General features: G+C 38.9%; 2 protein-coding genes across 3 annotated transcripts; one reads left to right on the top strand and one right to left on the bottom strand.

Annotated features, from left to right (window-relative positions):
- Positions 1 to 285: 285 nt before the first annotated feature.
- On the bottom strand, positions 286 to 2033 carry LOC121938338 (chemokine XC receptor 1). Its single transcript, XM_042481603.2, has 2 exons — positions 1944 to 2033; positions 286 to 1781 (listed from the first exon to the last, which is right to left on the bottom strand). Exon 2 carries the CDS (start codon positions 1762 to 1764, stop codon positions 754 to 756), a length of 1011 nt encoding a protein of 336 aa, XP_042337537.2. The 5' UTR covers positions 1765 to 1781; positions 1944 to 2033; the 3' UTR covers positions 286 to 753.
- A 973-nt stretch (positions 2034 to 3006) lies between these two features.
- On the top strand, positions 3007 to 21692 carry fyco1a (FYVE and coiled-coil domain autophagy adaptor 1a). Of its 2 annotated transcripts, none has more exons than XM_042481587.2 (18): positions 3007 to 3077; positions 5057 to 5171; positions 5919 to 6025; positions 6222 to 6347; positions 7411 to 7517; positions 8037 to 8180; positions 8348 to 8435; positions 8550 to 11045; positions 11990 to 12082; positions 12818 to 12936; positions 13028 to 13195; positions 14463 to 14615; positions 14813 to 15042; positions 16126 to 16279; positions 17916 to 18008; positions 18388 to 18598; positions 19303 to 19412; positions 20002 to 21692. In XM_042481587.2, the coding sequence occupies exons 2-18, from the start codon at positions 5111 to 5113 to the stop codon at positions 20075 to 20077; spliced, it is 4536 nt and encodes a 1511-aa protein (XP_042337521.2). In that variant the 5' UTR covers positions 3007 to 3077; positions 5057 to 5110; the 3' UTR covers positions 20078 to 21692. The 2 variants fall into 2 exon arrangements, with proteins under 2 accessions (XP_042337521.2, XP_042337527.2); XM_042481593.2 differs by having other exon boundaries at positions 3011 to 3077; positions 5060 to 5171.
- The last annotated feature ends 95 nt before the right edge of the window (positions 21693 to 21787 follow it).

Below are 21787 nucleotides of genomic sequence, written 5' to 3' on the forward strand. Positions count from 1 at the left end.
ATTTTTATGGCATTTAGCTATTTTTGGGGTTATTTTTAATGTGTTTAAATTGATGTAAAATGTAAAATGTTTTATCTCAAATATTACACATTGATCTTGTCTATAGGAAGTCTAATAAAAATAAAATGTGTTTTCTTTCTCTTAGTTATTAATCTATGTAGATTTTTGAACACACACAATTTGCTGTTAATGTAAATTTAATTTGGTAGAGATGCAATTATTCATTAACTGACATCTCAACTATTTAGTATTGTACAGTAAATAATGGAAAAACAAAACACTCTGTCAGTTGAATAAGTCATTATGGTTTTATTGTACAGAGGGAATAAGAAATGCAAATGCAATCAGTAATTTAAAACTCGCCCACACAAAAGCAAGCGCATGTGTGGGTTTTTTTTTTTTTTTTTTAATCTGAATACCATAACAAATCATTTTGCACTGTGAACATATATATACTATAATGGCTCCACCTCTATTGTTACTAATTCATAATATTTTTCATGCCCATGAAAAACATTATCCCCTTTTAAAGTGTGTGTAAATAAATGTATGGAAAGATTCGAGTCACAGCCCATACATTGAAATTATGAGGTTCTACACACACGCAGCAGTAAACAGAAAAAGTCAGATTTGAATATTGTTTGTAGCTACAAACTGCAACATAAAAAACAGTTCCTAAATTTCTATTTAATGAATTCTACCAAACGCACACTGGCAGTAAATGCTTGGACATGATGTATGCCTAAACAGCAACTAGTACATTGATCCACGTGAGAAGTTTTGCATTTTAAGCTGCTGTTCTTCAACTTGACTTTGGCGAATGAACATTCGACGCAGCAAAGACTTCAAATGACTCCTAAACTTCACACCAACAAATGCATAAAAGACCGGGTTCAGGCAGCAGTGAGAAAAAGCAATGAGCCGGCACACATAGAACACATAGTCGAGCTGGATACTAACATCACAGTCATCAAACGGTGCAATCAAATGGTCAGCCAAGAGCCTCAGAAAGATGACCACGTTATACGGCACCCAGCCAAGGAAGAACACGGCTACGATGCAGAAGACTAACTTCACTGCTCTGTTCTTTGTGTGAGATCTTGTTCTTGTGATTCTCCAAAGTATTCGAATGTAGCAGAAAGCCATCACTACAAAAGCGACCAAAAAGAAGCTATTCTGTTGGAAGATACTAATGTTTTTCCACAGGATAGCATCATATTCGCAGCCCAGGGAGTGCGTACCTTTGTGGGGGATGGAGACGAGGGAGATGTGGAGGAGGGAGGGCATGGCTGCTCCAATGCTGATTATCCACAGCAGGAAAGACACATAAATTCCAGTGCTGAGTTTCGGTGTGCTCAGGTCAGACAGAGGGTGAACCACAGCCAGATACCTGTAGACGGTCATGATGGTCAGGAAGAGGACGCTGCTGTAAAACCCAGTGAAGAAGACAAAAGTCACTATTTTGCAGAGCGCCTCTGAGAACAACCATCCCCAGATGTGGTAAATTCCCCAGAAGGGGAGGCCGATGGTGAAGACGAGGTCAGAGATGGCCAGGTTTAGGATGAAAATGTTGGTGAGAGACTTGAGGTTTTCGAACAAAGCCAGGATGACAAGGACGAGGATGTTTCCTGTGAGACTCAGTATGATCACAATGGAGAAGAACATAGGAATGACAATGGATCCAAATTTGACCACCTCGCCTTTTTCGCAGATTTCATCTTCATAGTCAGTGTCATATTGGCTTTCATTTATAGAGTAATTCATCGCTGTTCAACTGGATCCTAGAAAAGGGATTTTGGATTAGCATGTGCTTAACTGTAGATTATATTCAGTTATTTCATTGTTTAATGCAAATCAACAGAGACAAGAAAAGAGTTATACAAATAAAGGTATTTTTGCAATTACTCAGAGTGCATAGAAAAAAGAATTAAAAATCGACCTACCTCTTGCCTGATGTGATCAATATGTTGGTGGATGTGACGCTTCTGTCAACTCAAAAGAGAGCTCAAATAGAAGTAGCTTTCATAATCTCGTGACAGGCAGGGGTTTCTGTTCCTAATTCTGTTGTAGCCTTTTTTTTTTAACCATTAGATAACTGGTTAAAAAAATTGGTGGTTACAACTGGTTATTTGGTCTGAAAAGACATTCACTGGACTTTTCATCAAAGAAAGAAAGAAAGAAAGAAAGAAAGAAAATAATAATAATAATAATAATAAAAACAAACAAATGAATGTGCTCATTATCTCAGAAATGTGACATAGTTTTTTTTTATATATTAAAAAGATAATAATCTCATTAATTAAAAAAAACAATAACTTACAAGATTATTATATTGATAACTGAGAAAAACAAGGGCAAATTTATTAAAATTATTTTAAATTAACAATTATTATAATTATTATTATTATTATTATTATTATTATTATTATTATTATTATTATTATTATTATCATTATTATTTGTGACACAGGTGTTTTTTAATTTGTAGTCTCAGAGATTTCAGGTGTTTTATTGACAGATCTTATATAGAGCCATAGAAAACACCATACACAAAATGATTACTTCACTTCATTTAAATTATTTTTATATTAATTATTATTTTAATAATCATAATAATTAATTTTATTTCTAATAATTATATAATTAATATGTATTATCCTTAATAAATATATAAATTAATTACTTTAAATCTGAATTACTTTAAAAATAAGAGTGTTATTGCAGGCTGGTATGATAAATGTTATTTTTGAAGTGTTTAAAAGACACTCTATACATGGTGTATGGGGGTGCAGTTTCATTAAATGTTCTTTGAAGATGTGCAACAGACAACAAAGGACGACAGAAAGTGGGACAATCATGTATGACTGTCAGTGATCACATGATAGCTCTGTTTACTCCGCTACGACAACCAAACTATCCAGCTCTAGAAGCCCGCCTACCAACCCCATACTCATTGGTCGGAAGGCTACATGTCACCCTGTGATTGGCTGACATCATGTCACTCACGATACATTTAAGTGTTTGTATGCACGCATCAAGGGACTGGGTTGTGATGGACTTGAGTCAAATCTTTAAAAGTATGTCGAAGTTGTTATTCCTGTCTTATTATTTAACCCGAAACAATTTAGAAACAAGTTACATTATCTAAGTTATCGTGTGTCGGTTATGTCACGGTTATTTTCAAAATGTTTGTCAGTCACTGTGTCAAAGCTAAATATAACGCAACTGTTAAAGCGACACAAAAGTCGTTTGTAAAAACTTCAGCTGCCAAATATGTATTCTTATTTTTCGGTATTCGACGCCAGAAAAGAAATATTAACGCTAAAAGAGTCTTACTTTAGTGTTGTAAAGCTGTTCTCAAACTGTTGAAACCCAATTGATGTTAACCTAGTTAGCTGCTAGCTAAACAAAACTAACCTTAAAGAACCGTAGAGTGGTTTAGCTAACTTTAACCACATAGTGAATGCTTTTGAGTTAAAATGTTGGTTTTTGCCGCACATTGCTAAAGTTTTACTCCTTTTAAGACGTTATTTACATTGGCATGCTACATACTCTACATGCTTTGTTTACTTCCTTATACTTCCTTATAACCAACTAACATATACAGCCCAGCTAGCAGAAATACCTGCAAAAAACGTCCTGTGAGTGTTCAATTGCTCATTTAACTCTTTTTTGTGCATGCCGCAGACAAACCAGTAATCTATATTATATAATAAGGATGGGAATTATCAGAGGCCCTCTAATACGATATTATCATGATACAAAATGAATGCCAATTTTAAATGTTTTTCAATATGCTGAGTATGCCATAACATATATTGTGATATTTCGCGATTCATTACCTCTTATTCAGCTGCAAATTTCAGGGGGAAAAATGATCAACATGTGTGTTTATGAGGAGAAAGGTAACATCTGCACACTTATTCAGTGCCACACAAGTTTATTGAAGACAACATGTCAGTCCTACTTGGAAAAATTTATTTTTGACCCAACAAAGATCCAAGTAGGATCAAAACCTTGTCTTCAATAAACGTGTGTGGCATTGAGTAAGTGTGCAGGCTTTACCTCATGTTTGCCGTTTTTTAATAGCCTTGCACCTATGTGGTGTGCATATAACTATCCTCTTCCAACTTTTGTGTTTTATCTTATAACAAAGTTTTGTGGTTGCTTCATCTCACTTCAGTTGTTATTATTTGTCTCGTAGACAAATATCAAAGTAGTTCGTACTTTGGTGTTTGCATATCAGTACAACACTACCACACAAAATATTGCTTATATTCTGTATTGCCCCCCCCCACACACACGTTATTATATAATGAATTTTCTACACACATCAACATATCTCACACACTGCATAGTTATAGACAAGCATGGGAATTGTACATTTTGTAACATACTCATAGTATATATCTTTTTCGTAATGGGTAATGAAAGTAGATATTGGTGAAAAATAACTCCTGTTCTCTTGAATACTTGGTAAGAGTAAGCCTTAGATCAGATTACTTAAATCAGCAAGAACAAGGTTCCTGTTTGAATCAAGTAATGATCAGTTTGCCTTTAAATATGGGAGGTTTACCACTTTGTAACCAATCTGCAAACCAACCAGAAGCAGTGTCCTGCTTCAGAGTTCAAGCAGGACATTTACCTCTTTTGTTGCTCCTACAGTGATCACATTCTTATGCAGATTTCCCCCTTTGGAATCACTACTTTTCATTAAATTAAAAACTCTGATATTTTCATTCCAGTTCATAATGTTCTTTTTAGTTGTTTTGGAGTGTGTCATTGAATGCTAAAAAATGCAAACATGCACGGTTTCACAGATGAGAATGAAATATTACAGTTGAATAGTTGAAGATTACAATATGTATAAAGTGACATATATTATGATACCGATCATATGCTATCAGATGCAATGAACCCATCATGAGAAGTCATTAATGTGTTACACATTTGTGCATATCAAGTGAACCCATGTGTAGCCACGAGAGAGTGTACAGTATTTTGGAGCATTCGTGTCAATCTTTTGTTCCTGACGGCTTCTGATTCTCTGATTCAGCAGACTGGATGTGACCCTGTGACCCCTGGTTGCCAGGGAGAGAGCGGTGGGGCCATGGCTGCTGGGGCTACGGTTGGGGAGAGCCAACTCCAGAGGATTATCCGAGATCTGCATGGTACGCCAGCTTTATGTGTGTGTGCCTGTTTGTGTGAATGTGTGTGAATAGATTGGCTGCAGGCAGTTGTTGGCTGACATTGTGTGACCGAAGAGAGGAAAAAGAAGAGACACCATGTCACGACCTGAGTTTCAGGGTCAGGCTTAGGTACAATCTTTACGACTGGAATTATCTGACCTCTTGGGGTCAACAAATCATTCGGGAAAACGTGCATCTGACCTCATGTCACTCTAGAAAGGGTGTGGTGGAGGACTCTGTCAGCATGCAGCGGGACAGAGAGTGCATACTAAGAGTGCACCCATCACGGGTGTCCTTCCAGTTTTTGCGATGGATACGAGGCAAGTTGATTTAATGATTAGCTGTGGGAATATGAAAAAATGAAAATGTTTGGAGATTTAGGCACTAAGGCTGTTTGTGTGTGTAACCAAAATGCACCAAGACACTAGTTTTTCATTTCTTTTGATTTTTTTTGAGGCCATGTGATTTGGGTCATCTCTAAGGAGATAACATTTCTGCCTTTTTGCTCACCTGTTTCTTTGCTTCCTCAATATATTTTCTGAATGGAGATAAGCTGTTCCTTTTTTTCCTAAAACACATTTTTATATTATGTGTGTGTGATGTGTGAAAAAACACGTGTCTTTAGTCTTTTAACTTTTTTGCCTTTTTTCCAAGGTAAATCTAGATGCTATTTGTTAGTCTGAACCCTAATGGGGGACTTTTTTCCTGTTTGAACTTTGTAAATTTCAGAGGCTGTTGCGGAGCTGGCAAAGGAATACAGGGAAAGTGGGGAGCCAATCACTGATGACAGTACCAACCTGCACAAATTCTCCTACAAACTGGAGTACCTGTTACAGGTGAGTTAGCTGTTATTGTAACACCTCAGTGAATAAATTGCTAATTCATTCATGACATGCCAAAAAAATCCACCTTTAATAGTATTTTGCTCTAACTGTATCTATCTATCTATCTATCTATCTATCTATCTATCTATCTATCTATCTATCTATCTATCTATCTATCTATCTATCTATCGATCTATGTATCTTTCAGTTTGACCAGAAGGAGAAGACCACATTTCTCGGTACAAAGAAAGATTATTGGGAGTACTTCACTGAATGTCTGGCTAAAATCAAAGGAGCCAATGATGGGATCCGCTTTGTCAAATCCATCACTGAGGTAAGAAAATGTTGTGTGCAGTGACCACTAATATAACTGTGATAACCTTATGATCGTTAATGACAGCAGTTAACTCAATCCATTCGAAAGAGTTTGTGGTTGTTTTACCCTCCACCCACAATGACTCAAAAAGGTTTTTACTTCATCCTTTCTCTCCTTCTATAGTACAGGCATGACACAAGTAAATATACACAAAGACTGGGTAACTTTTTTATATTGTTGTTGTTGTTATTGTTGCCTAGAAATCAAAACTGCTAATATGTAAGACCCAAATCACATTCAAGAAATGCATTAAAGTGTTTGAACTGATATGTTGCTCTGTAACTGTAACATATAAGAAGCACATAATTGTAACATGTTATGTATTTTTTCTTCATCTTCTGTCTTCTTTTTAATTTTATACAATGGATAGGAAAAATGTTAAATGTTATATGCTAAATGTTAAAGTAGTAGCCCCCACCTGGATTTTTTTTAGCATTACTTCTTGAGCAATTGAGATTTAAATGATCATTAGTTTAAATACAGAGTTCCCAGTCCTGGAAAATGAGGAAAAGTCATGAAATTTTGCAACCATGGTTTCCAGGCCTGGAAAAGTCATGGTATTAATAAAAAAAATGGAATTGTGTTGTGTATAATTAAAATGTCAGCGAAGTCTTACATGGATAACATTCCATTGTTGCTTTATTTTCTGTAGATGACTCATGTCCTATGTGTCGATGTGTGACTTTTCTTATACCATCACTTATGTTTCTTCATTTTCCCTTGTATTCTCTCTCTCTCTCTCTCTCATACCTTCATATATGCCAGCTGAAATTATGTTTGAGTAGAGTTTGAAGTGACATTGCAAACCCTGGGCAGGCAGGACAAGAAAAAAATGTTATTAGGGGTTCTTGAAAAGTCATGAAATTTTTTTCAGATTTTGTTGATGGAAATGTGTGGAAAACCTGTAAAAAATGAATTCTCATTGACTTTGTAGTTTTCGACATGTGGGATACCTCTGCAGTTTGAGTGTGACGTTGACTAAAAGCTCTTTGTAAAACAGTGTTTTCTTTTGCTTTGATAGCTGAAGACATCTCTGGGAAAAGGACGAGCGTTCATCCGTTACTCCCTCGTACATCAGCGACTGGCTGACACCCTGCAGCAGTGTCTGATGAACCAGAGAGTCACCAGGTAAGGCTGTCAGAGCAAAATGAAGTCTCTTTGCAATGTTTTTTTTTCTCATTTAGATATAACGAATCATAGGCTTTATCAGTGTGCAAATAAACTGTTTAGTAAAATAGAACGGCATTGGTTTTGGGATTAGAACGAAACACTGTCAGCAGAAATAGGCATGTCATTTCCTTATTTGCACTGAACTGAATGCTGGTGTTCTGTTGTGCTGTTTTACTTCATCATTTTCCCTTTCTGTGAAAGACGAAGTAAGTAGTATCAGTCTTAGTCCAATTTCAACAGTCTAAGTAAGCAGAATTAAATTACAGTTTCCAATGACTTATCAGAGGTCAGAACGGATTTGTATAGAGTTCTGCTGTAGCATTATACAAAATGCAGAAATGTAAAACGCCAGTGGAACATTTTTTATCTTAAAGAGGCATACAGCGAATATAGGACAAAACCTTTTAGCCCCTGTTATTGTTAATAGTTGTTTCACTATGTCCTATTGTGACCTCTTCCTTAAAACTCTTTTCACAGTGACTGGTACTATGCAAGAAGTCCCTTCTTGAAGCCCCACCTTAGTGTTGACATAATCAATCACCTGTACGAACTCAATGAGGTCCAGTTTGATGTAGCTTCCAGAGGTCATGATCTGGATGCCTCCTGGCCAACTTTTGCAAGGTAACAAACAAGATGAATCATGAAAACAACTTGCAGAGCAGATAAAACCACAAACATATCTATCTGCAAACATATCTTGTTTATTAAAGAAACAGGTGTGTCTAAATGCAGTCATTCCTTCGCGCCTACTTTGGAGCACAGTATCAGATTGTTTTTTTGATTAACAGGAGGACTCTGGGAAACTCACCAGGCCACATGTGGAAACCACCCAGTCGCAGTTCCAGTATTAACAGTCTAGCCAGCACCTACTCCCAGGTTATACGCTAATAACATCCTTTCATTTTATTGTAATTTTAAATGATTGCATGAAGTTCATTAATCTTCCTGTCTTCCTTTCCTTCTCCTCTGGTTCCCCTTGCAACCATCTAGCAAGCACATGAGTTCCCCTCCAGCCCTGACTATGGTCAGGGTCTGCTGAATGACCTGAACGAGTCTCTGCCTGCCTGCACTGAAGATGCCAGCACAGTTGATGACCTTCGCCTGGAGCTGGACCAGTCGGAGCTAAAACAACGAGAGCTCTTAGATAAGGTCCAGCAGCTGGGCGATGAGGCTTCTGAGCTCAGGGGCGTAGTTGTGCAGCTCCAGAGGCAGCTGGATGTGTCGCTTGCTGCCCAAGAGGCACAGCAGGGCTTACAGGGAGATCTCAAGGCTCTGCGGGGAAGAGAAGAGGCTCTGTCCAGAGAGGTGGAAGCACTCAGGACTGGGGAAAAAGCCAGGGAGGCTGAACAACAAGTACTCCAGGAAAAGCTGGAAGCTGCTGAAGGGAAGAACTTGGAGCTCATGGCCAAGTTGGATGGGGTTCTGAATGAGAAAGGCCAGCAGGCAGCTAGTTACTTTGATTCAGCTCAGAAGATACATGAGCTGCTGGACAGATTGAAAGAGGCAGAGAGAGGGAAGATGGAAGCTGTGGCTGAGGTAGAGGAGAAGAAGAGAGAGGCAGAGAGGCTGGAAGACGAGCTGAGATTCAAGGAGGCAGCTGTAAAGCACGGCGAAACAAAACTCGAAGCATTAGTTACATCTGCATCTGAGGAGAAGGCCAAGTTGGAGGTGAAAGTGGAGGAACAGTGCAGTGCCCTTGATAAGCTGCAGGGAGCCTTGACCGTGAGGGAGAAGGAGGCAAGTAACCTCCAAAGACAGCTGCAGGACCTCCAAAGATCTCTAGAGGAGAAGGAGAAAGAGGTGGAGGAGGTAAAGAGGAGGGCACACCAAGATAAAGATGAAATGCAGAAGAATGTTTGTGGTTTAAAAGAGTCTTTAGAAGATGAAGTCACTGCCCTCAAGGAGCAGCTGAAGAGGAAAGAGGCAGATTTTGCCTCCAGCAGCGAGACACTAAAACAGCTAGAAGCCAAGAACCAAAGCCTGTCCACAGAGCGGGACAAACTGACCACTAACCTTGCTGACCTAGAGGGTAACGTCAAAGATCAAGCCACAAAGATAGAAGACTACAAGACACAGTGCGCCAATCTAATGGAGCTCAATAAGAAACTGCTGACAACAGTGAAGAGAAATGAGGAGCTGAAAAAGGAGATGGCAGATAAGAGAACAGCGCTCGAAGCTGAGTTAGCAGCTCTCAGAGCTTCTGAGAAACAGCTTCGCGGCCAGCTGGATGATACCAAGATGACAGTGGATGAAAAAGAGAAGAACCTGCGTGAGGAGAATCGCAAGCTGGATGAGAGTCTGCAGCGAGCCACGATGGCAGCATCGCTCTCAGAGGCCACGTCAAAGCGTCTGGAGCAGGAGAACCAGAGTCTAAGAGAGGAGCAGGACACTGTGAAAGCAGCTCTTAGCCGCATGCAAGCTGACCTGAAGAGCGTTCACGGACAGATCGGAGAGCTGGAGAAGAACTTGGGAGCTTCACGCAAGAATGAAGCAAGCCTTCAAGAACAGCTCCAAGCCAAACAGGCCCAGCTGGAGAGTAAAGAAGAGAACCTTGTTGAGCTGCAGTCCAGGTTAAATGCTCTGGAGGCCAGGGAGAAGGAGCTTGAGATTGCCAAAGCTGATGTGGAGGCAACTTGTGCTAAACAGACAGAAGTGATTGAAAGGATTACCTCTGAGAAGCAGGTGATGGAAAAATCTCAGCTGGAGAGGAGCGCAGTCCAAGCAAAGGAAAACCAGGAATTGACAAGCAAACTTGAGGGCCAGTTGGAGGTGTGCATGAAAGAATTGTCCAGGCTCCAAGCAGAGATCCTGGATCTTAGGGTGCGGGTACAGAGGTCTGAGGAGGAAAAGGTAAAATCGCAAGCACAGCTGGAGGTGACAGAGGCCCAAAGAAATGAGCTCAGGACTCTGACCGAGCAGCTTAAAGCCCAGACAGAGGCCCTGAACCAGAGACATGTAGCAGAGCTTATGGAGTGCAAAAAGAAAGAAGAGGCCCTGATCGAACAGCGTGATCGAGAAGTAGCCGCCCATGCGGAGTTGTCTATCTCTGCTGCTGCCAATCGAGAAGAGCTTACAAGCCTCAAGGCAGAAAATAGCAGGCTCGTTTCAGAGAACAATGAGAAACGTGAGGGCCTGCACAGGGCGAACACAGAAATGGCAGAGCTTGGGATGACCATCTGTAAGTTAGGTGCAGAAAAGGAGGAGGTCAGAGAGCATTGGACAAAAGATGCTGCCAGGATTGAAGAGATGGAGAAAGAGGTGGAGCGGCTAGAAAAGAGCATGGCAGAACTACAGCTGGAGAATACTAAACTAAGAGAGGAGCTGATACAGAAGGAGAACCTTCCAGAGGCTATCAAGGAGCTCCAGGAGCAGCTGGATAAGGCCAAGAACCAAATGCAGAGCGTCAAGGACTCTAGCCGAGAGGAGGCGGAGGCTGTCAAGTTCCAAATGAGCTCGGAGAGCATGAATCATCAGGTCCAGATGAAGGTGAGCCAGTGAAAACCTGTTAACACTTGTTTTACACTCAATATTTCATTTTTGCTGTACTGAATCTTCACACCTTAGATTTTAGTGTATTGGCCCTATTCACACATGACATTAACATGTGATCTGTATCTTCATCTGTCTAACTTATTTACATAATAACATCTGGTCTATATACCTTTGCATTTACACTAGCGCTGCAAATAACAATTATTTTCATAGTTGCTTAATCTGGTAATTATTTTCTCAAGCACTCTATTAATTTTTAATTTAGTGCCATCATCAGGTCAACATTTGAATTAGGGCTGCACAGTTAATCAAAATATGAAATGGCAGTACGGCCAAGTGCAATATCCAAATCTCAATCTCTTTTTTTTTTTTTTTTTTTGAGAAAGGTAAAATATGTCACAACATGCTATCATAAATGAAGCATTGTGGTGCTACAGATACCCTGCACTACAAATCATATTCCAGACATAAAGGATCATGCTTGTTTGGTAAAGACCACAGCAAAAATAACAGCAGCACCATTTTTATATTTTTCAGTAAAATTATATGCAAAAATAACCATAACATTAATAACCATTAAAATTCTGACTCTCATTGCAGTTTCAATATATATAAAATTATTGATTTTGTTTCTTTTTTGTGTTTTTACATATCATGCAGCCCTAATTTTTAATTTGTTTAATACATTTTTAATTAATTGCGAAACTAATGACATTCCCTGCAGGCCAGCTGTACTTTGTTTTTAGTGCTGGTTAGCAAATGTTGTCATACTGAAACTCTAAATTAAATGCATGAACATGGTAAACATCATATCTGATTAGCATTAGCATTGGCATTGCATGTTGAGCTCAGAGCATCACTGTGCCTAACTGCAGCTTACAGCGCCACTGTAGACACCTTTGTTTGCCTTCTCTAATGTTTCTTCCCTTACATTTCAGAGTGTCAATGAGCAGCTAAACAAGGTGAAAGCCGAGCTGCAGGAGGAGCTGAATAATGTGTCTAGCTTAACGGCCAAAGTGTCTGACCTGGAGGTTTGTGTCTTTCAGTTGTTGAATGCAGTGATACATGGTTACATTACATGGAGGAGGAAATTGTGTTATATAAAAATACACCATTAGCATGAAAAAATGAATTTACTTTCGAGTATGAAGAAACCATTCATGATCAAGAGAAGACTGTAGGTAGATTGCAGTCAAAAGTGCAAAATCCTATACATAGCCTCATGTTCATCATTAGTGGATTTGCAGTGATGGAGAATAACAAGTTGCACACCACATGGGACATAATAACAGGAAGGTTGTTTGATTAGTACTCATTAACAGTAGATAATTAAGATCATTTTCTGGTCTCTTTTTTTATAATGAGACACCTTGATTGCTTGAGCAATTTTCTTTGATTGCAGAAGGTAGAAAGTTGCTGCTATGGAACGGTACTAATCTAATTGATAGCTCAATGAAATTTCTTTGAAGTCACAATTTTCCTTTCTGGTTTGATGTGTTTATTGATCAATGTAATAGGTTTTGATTTTAGGCATGTTTTTAAGATGTAATTGAGGCTGGGTCACCTTAAATGCTGTCATTGGATTTTACACAACATGTTTCTTTAAGGCCTCTAGTGCACAATACATCAGCAAAAATATTTTTATTTAATTTATGTGGTATTTAAGAAATTTAAGAAAAAAATAGATCAGTTCTTTGAGTTATGGGGGGGGTATTTTTGTGTACAGATGAATATTTTTATGCATGTACTTATATTTTTTAATAAAGGCTGTGAATGAAAAGTACCTGCAGCTAACTAGTGAGAAAGATGCTCACATCAGAAAGACAGAAACAACCGTTCGTGAGGGTGAAAGCGAGATTCAGCAACTGAGAGATGCAGTAACCAGGTGGGTTTTTTGACCAGTAATACCTGTGAATTTTACCTTTTTGGTGCAAAAAAAAGAGCTACTGACTGTCCTTGTACTTCTTTCTCTTTAGAGCTGAAGAAGCACACTCTTCTGTACAAAAGGTCTGTGAGGAATTGACGGAGAAACTCAGCACAACAGAAGCTGACAAACAAAGTCAGCACCAGAAGATGACTGCAGAGATCGATGACCTCAACAGAACCAAGACCAACCTTGAAGAGCGACTCATCGAGCTTATAAGGTGTACCTCTTTCTACTACAGCTGTCAGTAGCGTCACGGTTGTCTGTTGCCACAGGCATTGATTTTTCTAATGAGGAAAGGGTTTAAAGTTCATTTTCTTGTTGGATGCCTACTACCTTGTTTTGTTTGGTAGCTGCCTGCTCTTTGGCAGACCCACTGGGGAGTGCGTGTTTTGGTGCTTCAAGTAAGATCTGTTCTCTGATGTTGTCAAACTTGACATTGATTGGGGGGAGGGTACGGTCTGAGGAGTAGGGGGAAAAGCTTCTTTGAATGCTGATAATTTACTGAGAACAGGTCTACAGGAAAGCAGGAGGAGTAATGCTGAGAGGCCAACATGACAGGTGAAGTGTTGTAGAGAGACTGCTGAATAGAACGACAGCTTTAAATCCATCACTCTTCACTGGATTCAGGAAGCAATGATGTCTCAAATGTTTTCATCCTCTCTAAGGGATGAAACACAAATACAGTGATTCAGTCAATTCCTTTGGGATGTGCCCACATTGTTTCAGTCTTTTCTTCTTTGGTATAAAGTATGCCTTCATTATTCTTCTCAGTTGCATCATTTGGGGTAATGAAAGTGCTCCTGGTGTTGAGTATATACAACATGGTATAAAATTACAATTCAGTGTATGACATGCTAAATTTGTTCAGTTTTCAAAGATCATGAGGTGGGAAAGCTTCCCAGAGCAGCTTTGAAATATTAATCATTATATGTTTTAGCACCCAGCAAAACACAATCAAAACTGCATTGAAGCTGAAATGTTCCATGAAAAAAAAACGTATGATACCTGGGTCAAAACTAAACAAATAATGTATAAAGCTAGGAATAATCTACTAGTAGGAAGTATTAAAAAATGCTCCATGAAAGAGATGGGGGTTATAATATGAGGGGAAATTAAATTTAAAGACCCCAAGCATTCATACTACTATGACAAAAGAATTGTGTTTCAGTTGAGTGAAACTGTAGAACAGTCTAAATGTCAAGGCAAAGCAATGTCCAAAGATCATCCATTTAAAAATAAGTTTAAAGATGTGATTCAGGGATGAGGAAGGGTTCTGGCAATCACCTGGTATTTACATGGATTTGTATTTTTGTTAGCAATGTAGCTGTGTGTATATATGTAGTTTTTTTATATGAATGTGCATGGGTATGACATTTTTTTGTTGTATTTTACACATTTGAATAAAGACATCAATCAAGATTTGTTAAGACGGCATCAAGTGACTCGAAACCTGAATGCATTTGTCTTTTTGTGTGTTACATCAGGGACAAAGATGCTCTGTGGCAGAAGTCAGACGCTCTGGAGTTTGAGCAGAAACTGCGAGCAGAGGAACGTTGGTGGTTAGTGGATAAAGAGGCCACACACTGTCTCGGCTGCCAGGGCCAGTTCACTTGGTGGCTGCGTAGACATCACTGCAGGTGGGCTTTCTGTGGGTGCTGGGGTCGACTGCACGCTGTTGCTCCTGTCACTGTCTCTACTTAGACTTCTTGATCTTTTGACTACAAACATTATAACTTCTCAAAATGCTAGTGCTAACAAATTTGTCTTAGTAATAGCTTTATAGGTCTAGTGTGGATAAAAGCCTATTCATTTTCATGCATTCATTCATTTTTAGGCTCTGTGGTCGCATCTTCTGCTACTACTGCAGCAACAACTTTGCAATGACCAAGCACAGTGGGAAGAAGGAGCGCTGCTGCAGGGACTGTTACACCCAACACAGCGCAGTGGTGGAGAGGTTCACAGAGGCAGAGCTGAGTCCTTCAGACACTCAGCCTCCTCCACCTGGAGCTGGACCTCAGCCACCTCCTGAACCTGCACCGTATAAACCCACTCCTAGGGTAACAGGTAAGATGCAAGCTGGGAACAAAAATGCATGCTACCTTCACAAATGCACACTAAAACTTTAAAACAGAAGTGAAAAGACTGAGTTTGTCATATTGAGGAACAAGGACAGCAACATTTGCCATTGAATTCTTGTTTGATAGAGAAAAGGGGAAGAGGGTGACATTTCCCTTCAGAGATGGGAAAAAAGAGCTGCAGTGTGTTACAGTAGGTCTATTTTTATCTTGACTTGAGGCCTTCACACACCAGGGATGCAATGAATAAACAGCATGAATATTTTGCATCCAAACTATTCAAACAAGAAGCAATGCAAATTTGCAACAGTTGTAGGGGGGAGAATCACCAGTGGCCCCACTTTACAATAGTATCATGATTCTTAAGTCATCATGATAGAATATTATTGTGATTTAACATGTGTTGTGACATGCTGAGTATTGCAGTTACATAAATTGCAATTTATTAACTTTTTTCAATTGAAAATTATGTCCCCAAATGAAAACTTTGTTGTTTTAGCTAATAAGACAAAGTTGTCTTTGCACACTCACACTCATTTTAATTGAAGCAAATGCCACTTAATTGACTGAAAAAGCAACTGATTTTAATGAGTTTAATTTGTATTTGTAGTATTAATAATTGATATAGTAAAAAAATCCATACTTGGCGTCTCGGTATCCATATGATATTGACACACAAAAATATCACAGAACTATGCTGTACTGATTTTTCCTCAAACGCTAGACATTTTCAACTGGTCCGCCATTGTGGGGAGGTTGTGACACGATGTCTGTTTCGTACATCGTGATTAGTTGATGCCTGCATTTGCGGTGCAAAAAAAATTGATTCCTTTTTTGCCACTCAATATTTGTGTTTTGTGTAAAGGTACCAATGACAAAAACAACTCTTTCAAAAATATACTGATGTGCCAATAAATCTAGTGATTTGTCTAAAGGCTTTTGGACTCAAACATGATTTTCAAGAGGATTTTCTTCTAAACAGTACATACAATCATTTTTAATGCTGCGTAATTACAAGTTTGTACCATGAGAACATGTTGTTCAATATTTTGTGTATCCTTGTTGCTCCCAGTCTCAGACCCCAGCAGTAAATCTGATGATGGAGCTTTCGACATTATCACAGAAGAGGAAGTGAATGGCGTCTACGACAGTGACACCACCTCCCAGACTACAGGAGGCTCCATGGAGGGAGAACAAGAACGACGTCCTCCGGGATCACTGGATATGTGAGTGTAACATTTATCTGAGGACAGAGTAGAGGAATAGAGTCATTATGTGACTCTGGCCTTTGGTGAAAATCCTCAGCTGAAGGTCAAACAGTCACAACACAAGACACTACAGCAGCTTAGTACTGAGCTCCTGAAACTGGAGTTACAGTCACACATCGACATCCAGGCTATTATTGCTCTAAAAACAGTGACAACTACATTCTGTACATTCATGAACTGGTGTCATGTTGTGTGATCAAAACATCTCCTGATGCAAAGTAAAATCCTACACACTGCATATAGAGCTGGATGAATAAAAATACAAAAAAAGAGTTTCCAATGAATTTATAAAGGTTTCAAATCTTGTTTTGTTCTTTAAGCAGCCAAGCAGTTAGGCCTTTTTTGCGTTGACATGTTTTTACCTCCACTCTTTGAACTTTTAATTGTAGGAAGTATGACATTGGGAAGTGAACTAGTTCAGCATTATCTGTAATCAGAGGAAATTAAAAGAGAAAATGTTCCTATGTACTGACCTATAATATATCATTCAGTGTTGTTAACAGAAAAACATCATTGGAGACACTTATCATGGCTCATTCTGAAGCAAGGACCACCTGCTGTGAGTGCCCCACTGCGGCTCTTAAGAAATACAATAAATACAGACTTGCTGCTGCTTAAATGCAGGAATCTCAAGAGCAGATGCAACTTGAGTGTTTCTTTTCTTCTTATAATTCTCAGTCACAGTACTCCAAGAAACAGGAGCTCCAGTATATAGCACCTTGAGGTGATTCAGCATGTCCTGCCCCCTACCAGGTGTCAAATAGTAATTAGGGAAGAACGTCCTCTTGTTGTCATTGATAGGTGAAAATAAAAGACAAATTCCAGGAATTGAGAAGTGCTGCAGTTTCATGATGCTGAAGGTGAAAGTGTTTTGGGGAGAGGCACAAGCATTCATGTGTAACCATTATGTTGTAAATTGTTTGGAAACGTTTCCAGCATGTTCTCTGTGTAAAAGTACTTCATATTTTGAGTATTTAATTAACCTGGGCTTGGACTCACCTAAAAGGTCCATTGTGTTGGATTCAGTGGCATCTAGAGGTGAGGTTGCAGAACTGAACAGCAATATAAACAGCTCATTCGAAGGTAACATAAACATAATTATTCCTATTTTTAGGTGATTATAAACTACTGAATCTGTAGTTTCACCACTTCTTCCAATCTATGCCACTAAATCCTAGACACTGGACATTTAAGCATAATGTATCTGAACTTAAGTAACTGGGAAAAAAACATGGGAAAACACTGGGTGATCTTTAAAGCATGGGCAAAATCTGTATTCTAGTTTTAATGCATAGTGATGAATCTGAGTGAATCAAGACAGCTGCAGTATACCTATGTCAGAATAAATCATTTTAAACACACACTCTAGATGCCTCTTCAGGTTTAGCTGTATACAAAGATGCCATCTTTAAATACACATACTTTGGTCACATGACTGTCATAATGAGTTCTGTTTTATTGCCATCTTTTTTTGGTCTATCACCTGCCTTAACTGTTTTTGGATGCTTTTTCTGAATGAATCATTGTGCCATTTAAAAGTACATTAATTAAAAAATATTGCTTTCTTTGTCTTATACATCTTTTTGTTTTGCAGTGGCACAGGTGATATGACCCCTGATGATCTTGAAGAGCATGTTCCCACTGTTCAGGATTCAGAAATCAACCTTCTCAAATCAGGAGAAGTCACGTGAGTCTTGACCTTTTGGCATATTTAAAGAGATACTTTGCTTATTTGCTTATTTATTATGGTCATGGATCAGCAGGATGAGCAAGGTATTCAAGAAGTCCCTCTCCTCAGCCACCTTTTCCAGCTCCTCTGGGGGCTCCTGAGGCATTCCCAGGCCAGATGAGATATATAATCCCTCTAGCGTGTTTCGGGCTACCTGGGGCCTCCTACTAGTTAGACATGCTCGGAAAACCTCTAAAAGGGGGGTCCCCAGGGAGCGTAGACAGCCCAGTTTTATGACAGACCATCTTTTCCTGGAGCGGAATACTTCGTTAATGTATACAACTGATGAGTCATCTTGTATTAATACCACTCTTAATATTAATTTGTTCTCATGCAGGATGGCTGTGCCTCTCAGCATTGAAGATATTTCTCAGTTTGGCGACGGCTCCAGGGAACTCTTTGTCAAGTCCAGCTGTTACAGTGTGATAACCGTTGCCGTGGGTGACTGTGGGCTGACCATCAGCTGGATGTTTTCCTCAGAGCCCAAGAGCATCTCCTTTAGCGTGGTTTACAGGGAATCCACTGACACTCATGTGGAACAGTCAAAGGTAGATGTGCTTGTTGTTGGCGTTTTAGTGTTCGTGCAAAGGAAACCAATGTGATGTGAGACTCAGCTCCTGTTTGTCTGCCACAGGAAAAGTCTAGCAATACTATTTGAAATTACAGGACATCATAAGGCTGAAGCTGTTCAATTATTTTAGTTATAGCTGTTTCAGAATTCACAGATGACAACTCAAATGCAGAAGTTATTCCTTGATATAATTGACTGACCCTGTGCGTGCTTTCATGGGCGCCCCCTACAGAGAACAGGGCTCTTTGCTTGATCTTTCAAATGTCACTGACAGAGGAAAACCACGGCAGGTAGCCATTGTTGCTCAGCATGTTCAGGTACACTTCCTGAACTTAAAATGTCAGAGGTTGTAAAAGATAGGACCTTTCGTCTTATATTACCATCCCCTCCCTGCCAACATGTCCCAATGTGTGATTTTTATTCATTTGTTGGCGTTTATTTCAAAGTGTGTTGGAATTTATAGTATCTTACAATTATTATGATACTGCTTATTTTATTCTTGCTTTTTAACAAAGTTTTGTGAGAGAACATAAATGTCATTAAAACAGACTGGAGTATTATAGACTGTATTATAGAAAGGTCGGCTCGCCTAGTGGAGATTTTGAGGCAACCTGAGGCGACAGAATCTTTCACCAATACATTGAGCCTCACTTCAGACCAATGTTTCTGTTCTTCTCTCAGGTCCTGATTCCTCTGACTCGCTGCAATTCCCATAAAGAGACAATTCAGGGACAGCTGAAAGTCCGAAACCCTGGCCTCTACACACTCGTCTTTGACAACTCCTTCTCACGGTATGGAATTATAACATCCATCCTACATCTTCCTCTTAGTGGGAGAAGCTTCAGAATTCGGGACTTGTGATCTAAATGCATGCCATTTCATCTGCTTGGGAAAACATAGATGCCCGCAGCAAACTGATGTTGGTCTGTCAAGTCTTTGAGCTTTACAAGCAGCTACAGAGGACCTTCATCAATTACCACAGCGCTATTAGCAAAGAAAAATGGTGAATGAAATAAGTCAACTGTCTTATTCATCTGAGCGCAAAATTGTGTAAATGGGCGTTGAGCATAATAGTTTGAACCACCACAGCCGATAGCATCAAGTTGTTGCATGTATTTGCTTTGTGTAGATTAAGACTGAAATACAGATGCTTGCAAAGACAAAACACAAATCAACTGGATGGAAATGGCAGCCACAATGTTGTTACAGCACGTTTCACAATGTAAGCACTACATAAAACACTAATACATCCCCCGCTGAGCGGCTGGAAATTGTCTAGAGATTAGCTGTGATCAGCTCAAGGGGCTGCCTGGCGGAGATCTGCACTTGTTTCAGTTACTTGGATTGCTGTCCTTTTAATCAGAAGCCCTCTTCCAACAGGTTTATCTCCAAGAAAGTCTTCTACCATCTGACCATGGAGCGGCCCATTATCTATGATGGAAGCGACTTTCCCTGAAGTGGGATAATTCCCACAGAGGCACCAGCATGATGTCCCAGAGACATCAGCGTCTTGTCACTGTGGCAGCTGAAGGGAGACTGGGGAGAGTCAACAGTCAAGCAAATTCAATGACTGTTTCTAATTAATTTGACTTTTTTTGCTCTTTTCTTCCCAAAACCTGTTTTAGATAAGTATTTTATGTTTCAGAACTTTTTCTGTAATATTTAAGTCTGTGGTGTTGATGTTTTTGAGGTGTGCTCATGTTTAATTGTGGCCTAAATGAAGTGATGTCAACCTGATGAAAGCGGTTTTAGAAGGAAACAGAAAGACACATTATTATGCATTTTTTTTAAATACACCAAGTAATATATGTACGTTAAGTTTAGGTAGGCTTAAATGAGAAAGTTATTCAATTTTAGAAATGTGTGTGTGATTTTGTTGTTTCTTTCTTTAATTTTTGTCTGTCTTAGTTAAGCTTTGACTTCCCTTTCCCAAATATGCTATTACGTTAGGGAATGCAGGTTACTGCAGATAGCACCAACAGTATGAAATATGATGAAAGAGTGTTGTCAGATGTCAGGTATTTATTTGCAAAAATTGTCTGTGAAGACACAGGGGACATTTTTAAATTTGCTAAATTTTGGTCAGTCTTTGTGCAATCTTTGAAATCAGAGCTTTCAAAACAGAAAAGTTTATAAACTTTTCTGAACACTATGTTTGCACTTTGCCAGAGCAGGAAGGAAAAAAAAAGCAGGAGCTAGTGACTGACCTGGAAAAATAGATTCTGTTTGATGACAAAGTAAATTAACTTTGTGCAAATCTCAGGAGTAGGACATAAAATTGTCCTCCAGTGGTAGCGTGTCCTAATTTTATGGTTTTGGAAAACTAAAAAAAGAGAAACTGCCATCTTTCTTTCTGTGGAAGGAGACTAAGATACAAACCAGCTTTCTATTTTGAGTTTATAGGATCTAACGAGAACCTGTACTTGCACAGGCTGACTTGTGTCATTACATTGACGTTCAGTTAAAGCATTTTAATGATTGTCAGCGAATGAGCTACTGTACTTTCAAAGTGCCTATTAACTCTGATTGCCAGGGATTAGTTTGCTTTTGTATCCGTATAATTTACTCCTTGTTATCTGCACAGAACACGACACTTGGTATGAGTTGATACTATTCTGTATAATCTTAATTTCAGTGACATTTTAATCACAATATGCACAATATTTTGTTTCAGTTTTATCAGTTGAAATGATTTTTCAGTTTGGATTTCATTTGAATCTCTGTCAAGTTTTTATTTGTTTAGTTAACCCTCTGCACTGTGCACTCAGTGGTCACATGGGGTTGAAAATTGTGTGCTGTTTAATGTGTTTTATATATAGCAAAGCAATAAGGAAGAAAACGGGCTTGCACACTTTTGGACACAACCATACACTACTTAATGAAGCAAGGGCTTATCTCTGTGCTGCTTTTATAGAGGTCTGTTTGTACTTCACAGTCAGATCTCTTATTTTTGATGGGTGTAAATTGGTGCAATTTCTATGCAAAGGCTCATATTTTCTCTACAGAGCTGCTTTGTTATAGTGATTTTATAAATTCTTACAAACAATAATAAATTTGTTAAGTTTACATTATGTTTGTATTCACACAGGGAAAGTTTTTCTACTTGCTGTTTTTTTGAAGGATAATTTCGGAGGAGTAACATGTGCATGAATCATCATCACTCAGT

Source organism: Plectropomus leopardus, chromosome 5, assembly GCF_026936395.1.
Source record: "Plectropomus leopardus strain MGB_pleo_1.0 chromosome 5, ASM2693639v1, whole genome shotgun sequence".
Classification (NCBI taxonomy): Eukaryota; Metazoa; Chordata; class Actinopteri; order Perciformes; family Serranidae; genus Plectropomus; species Plectropomus leopardus.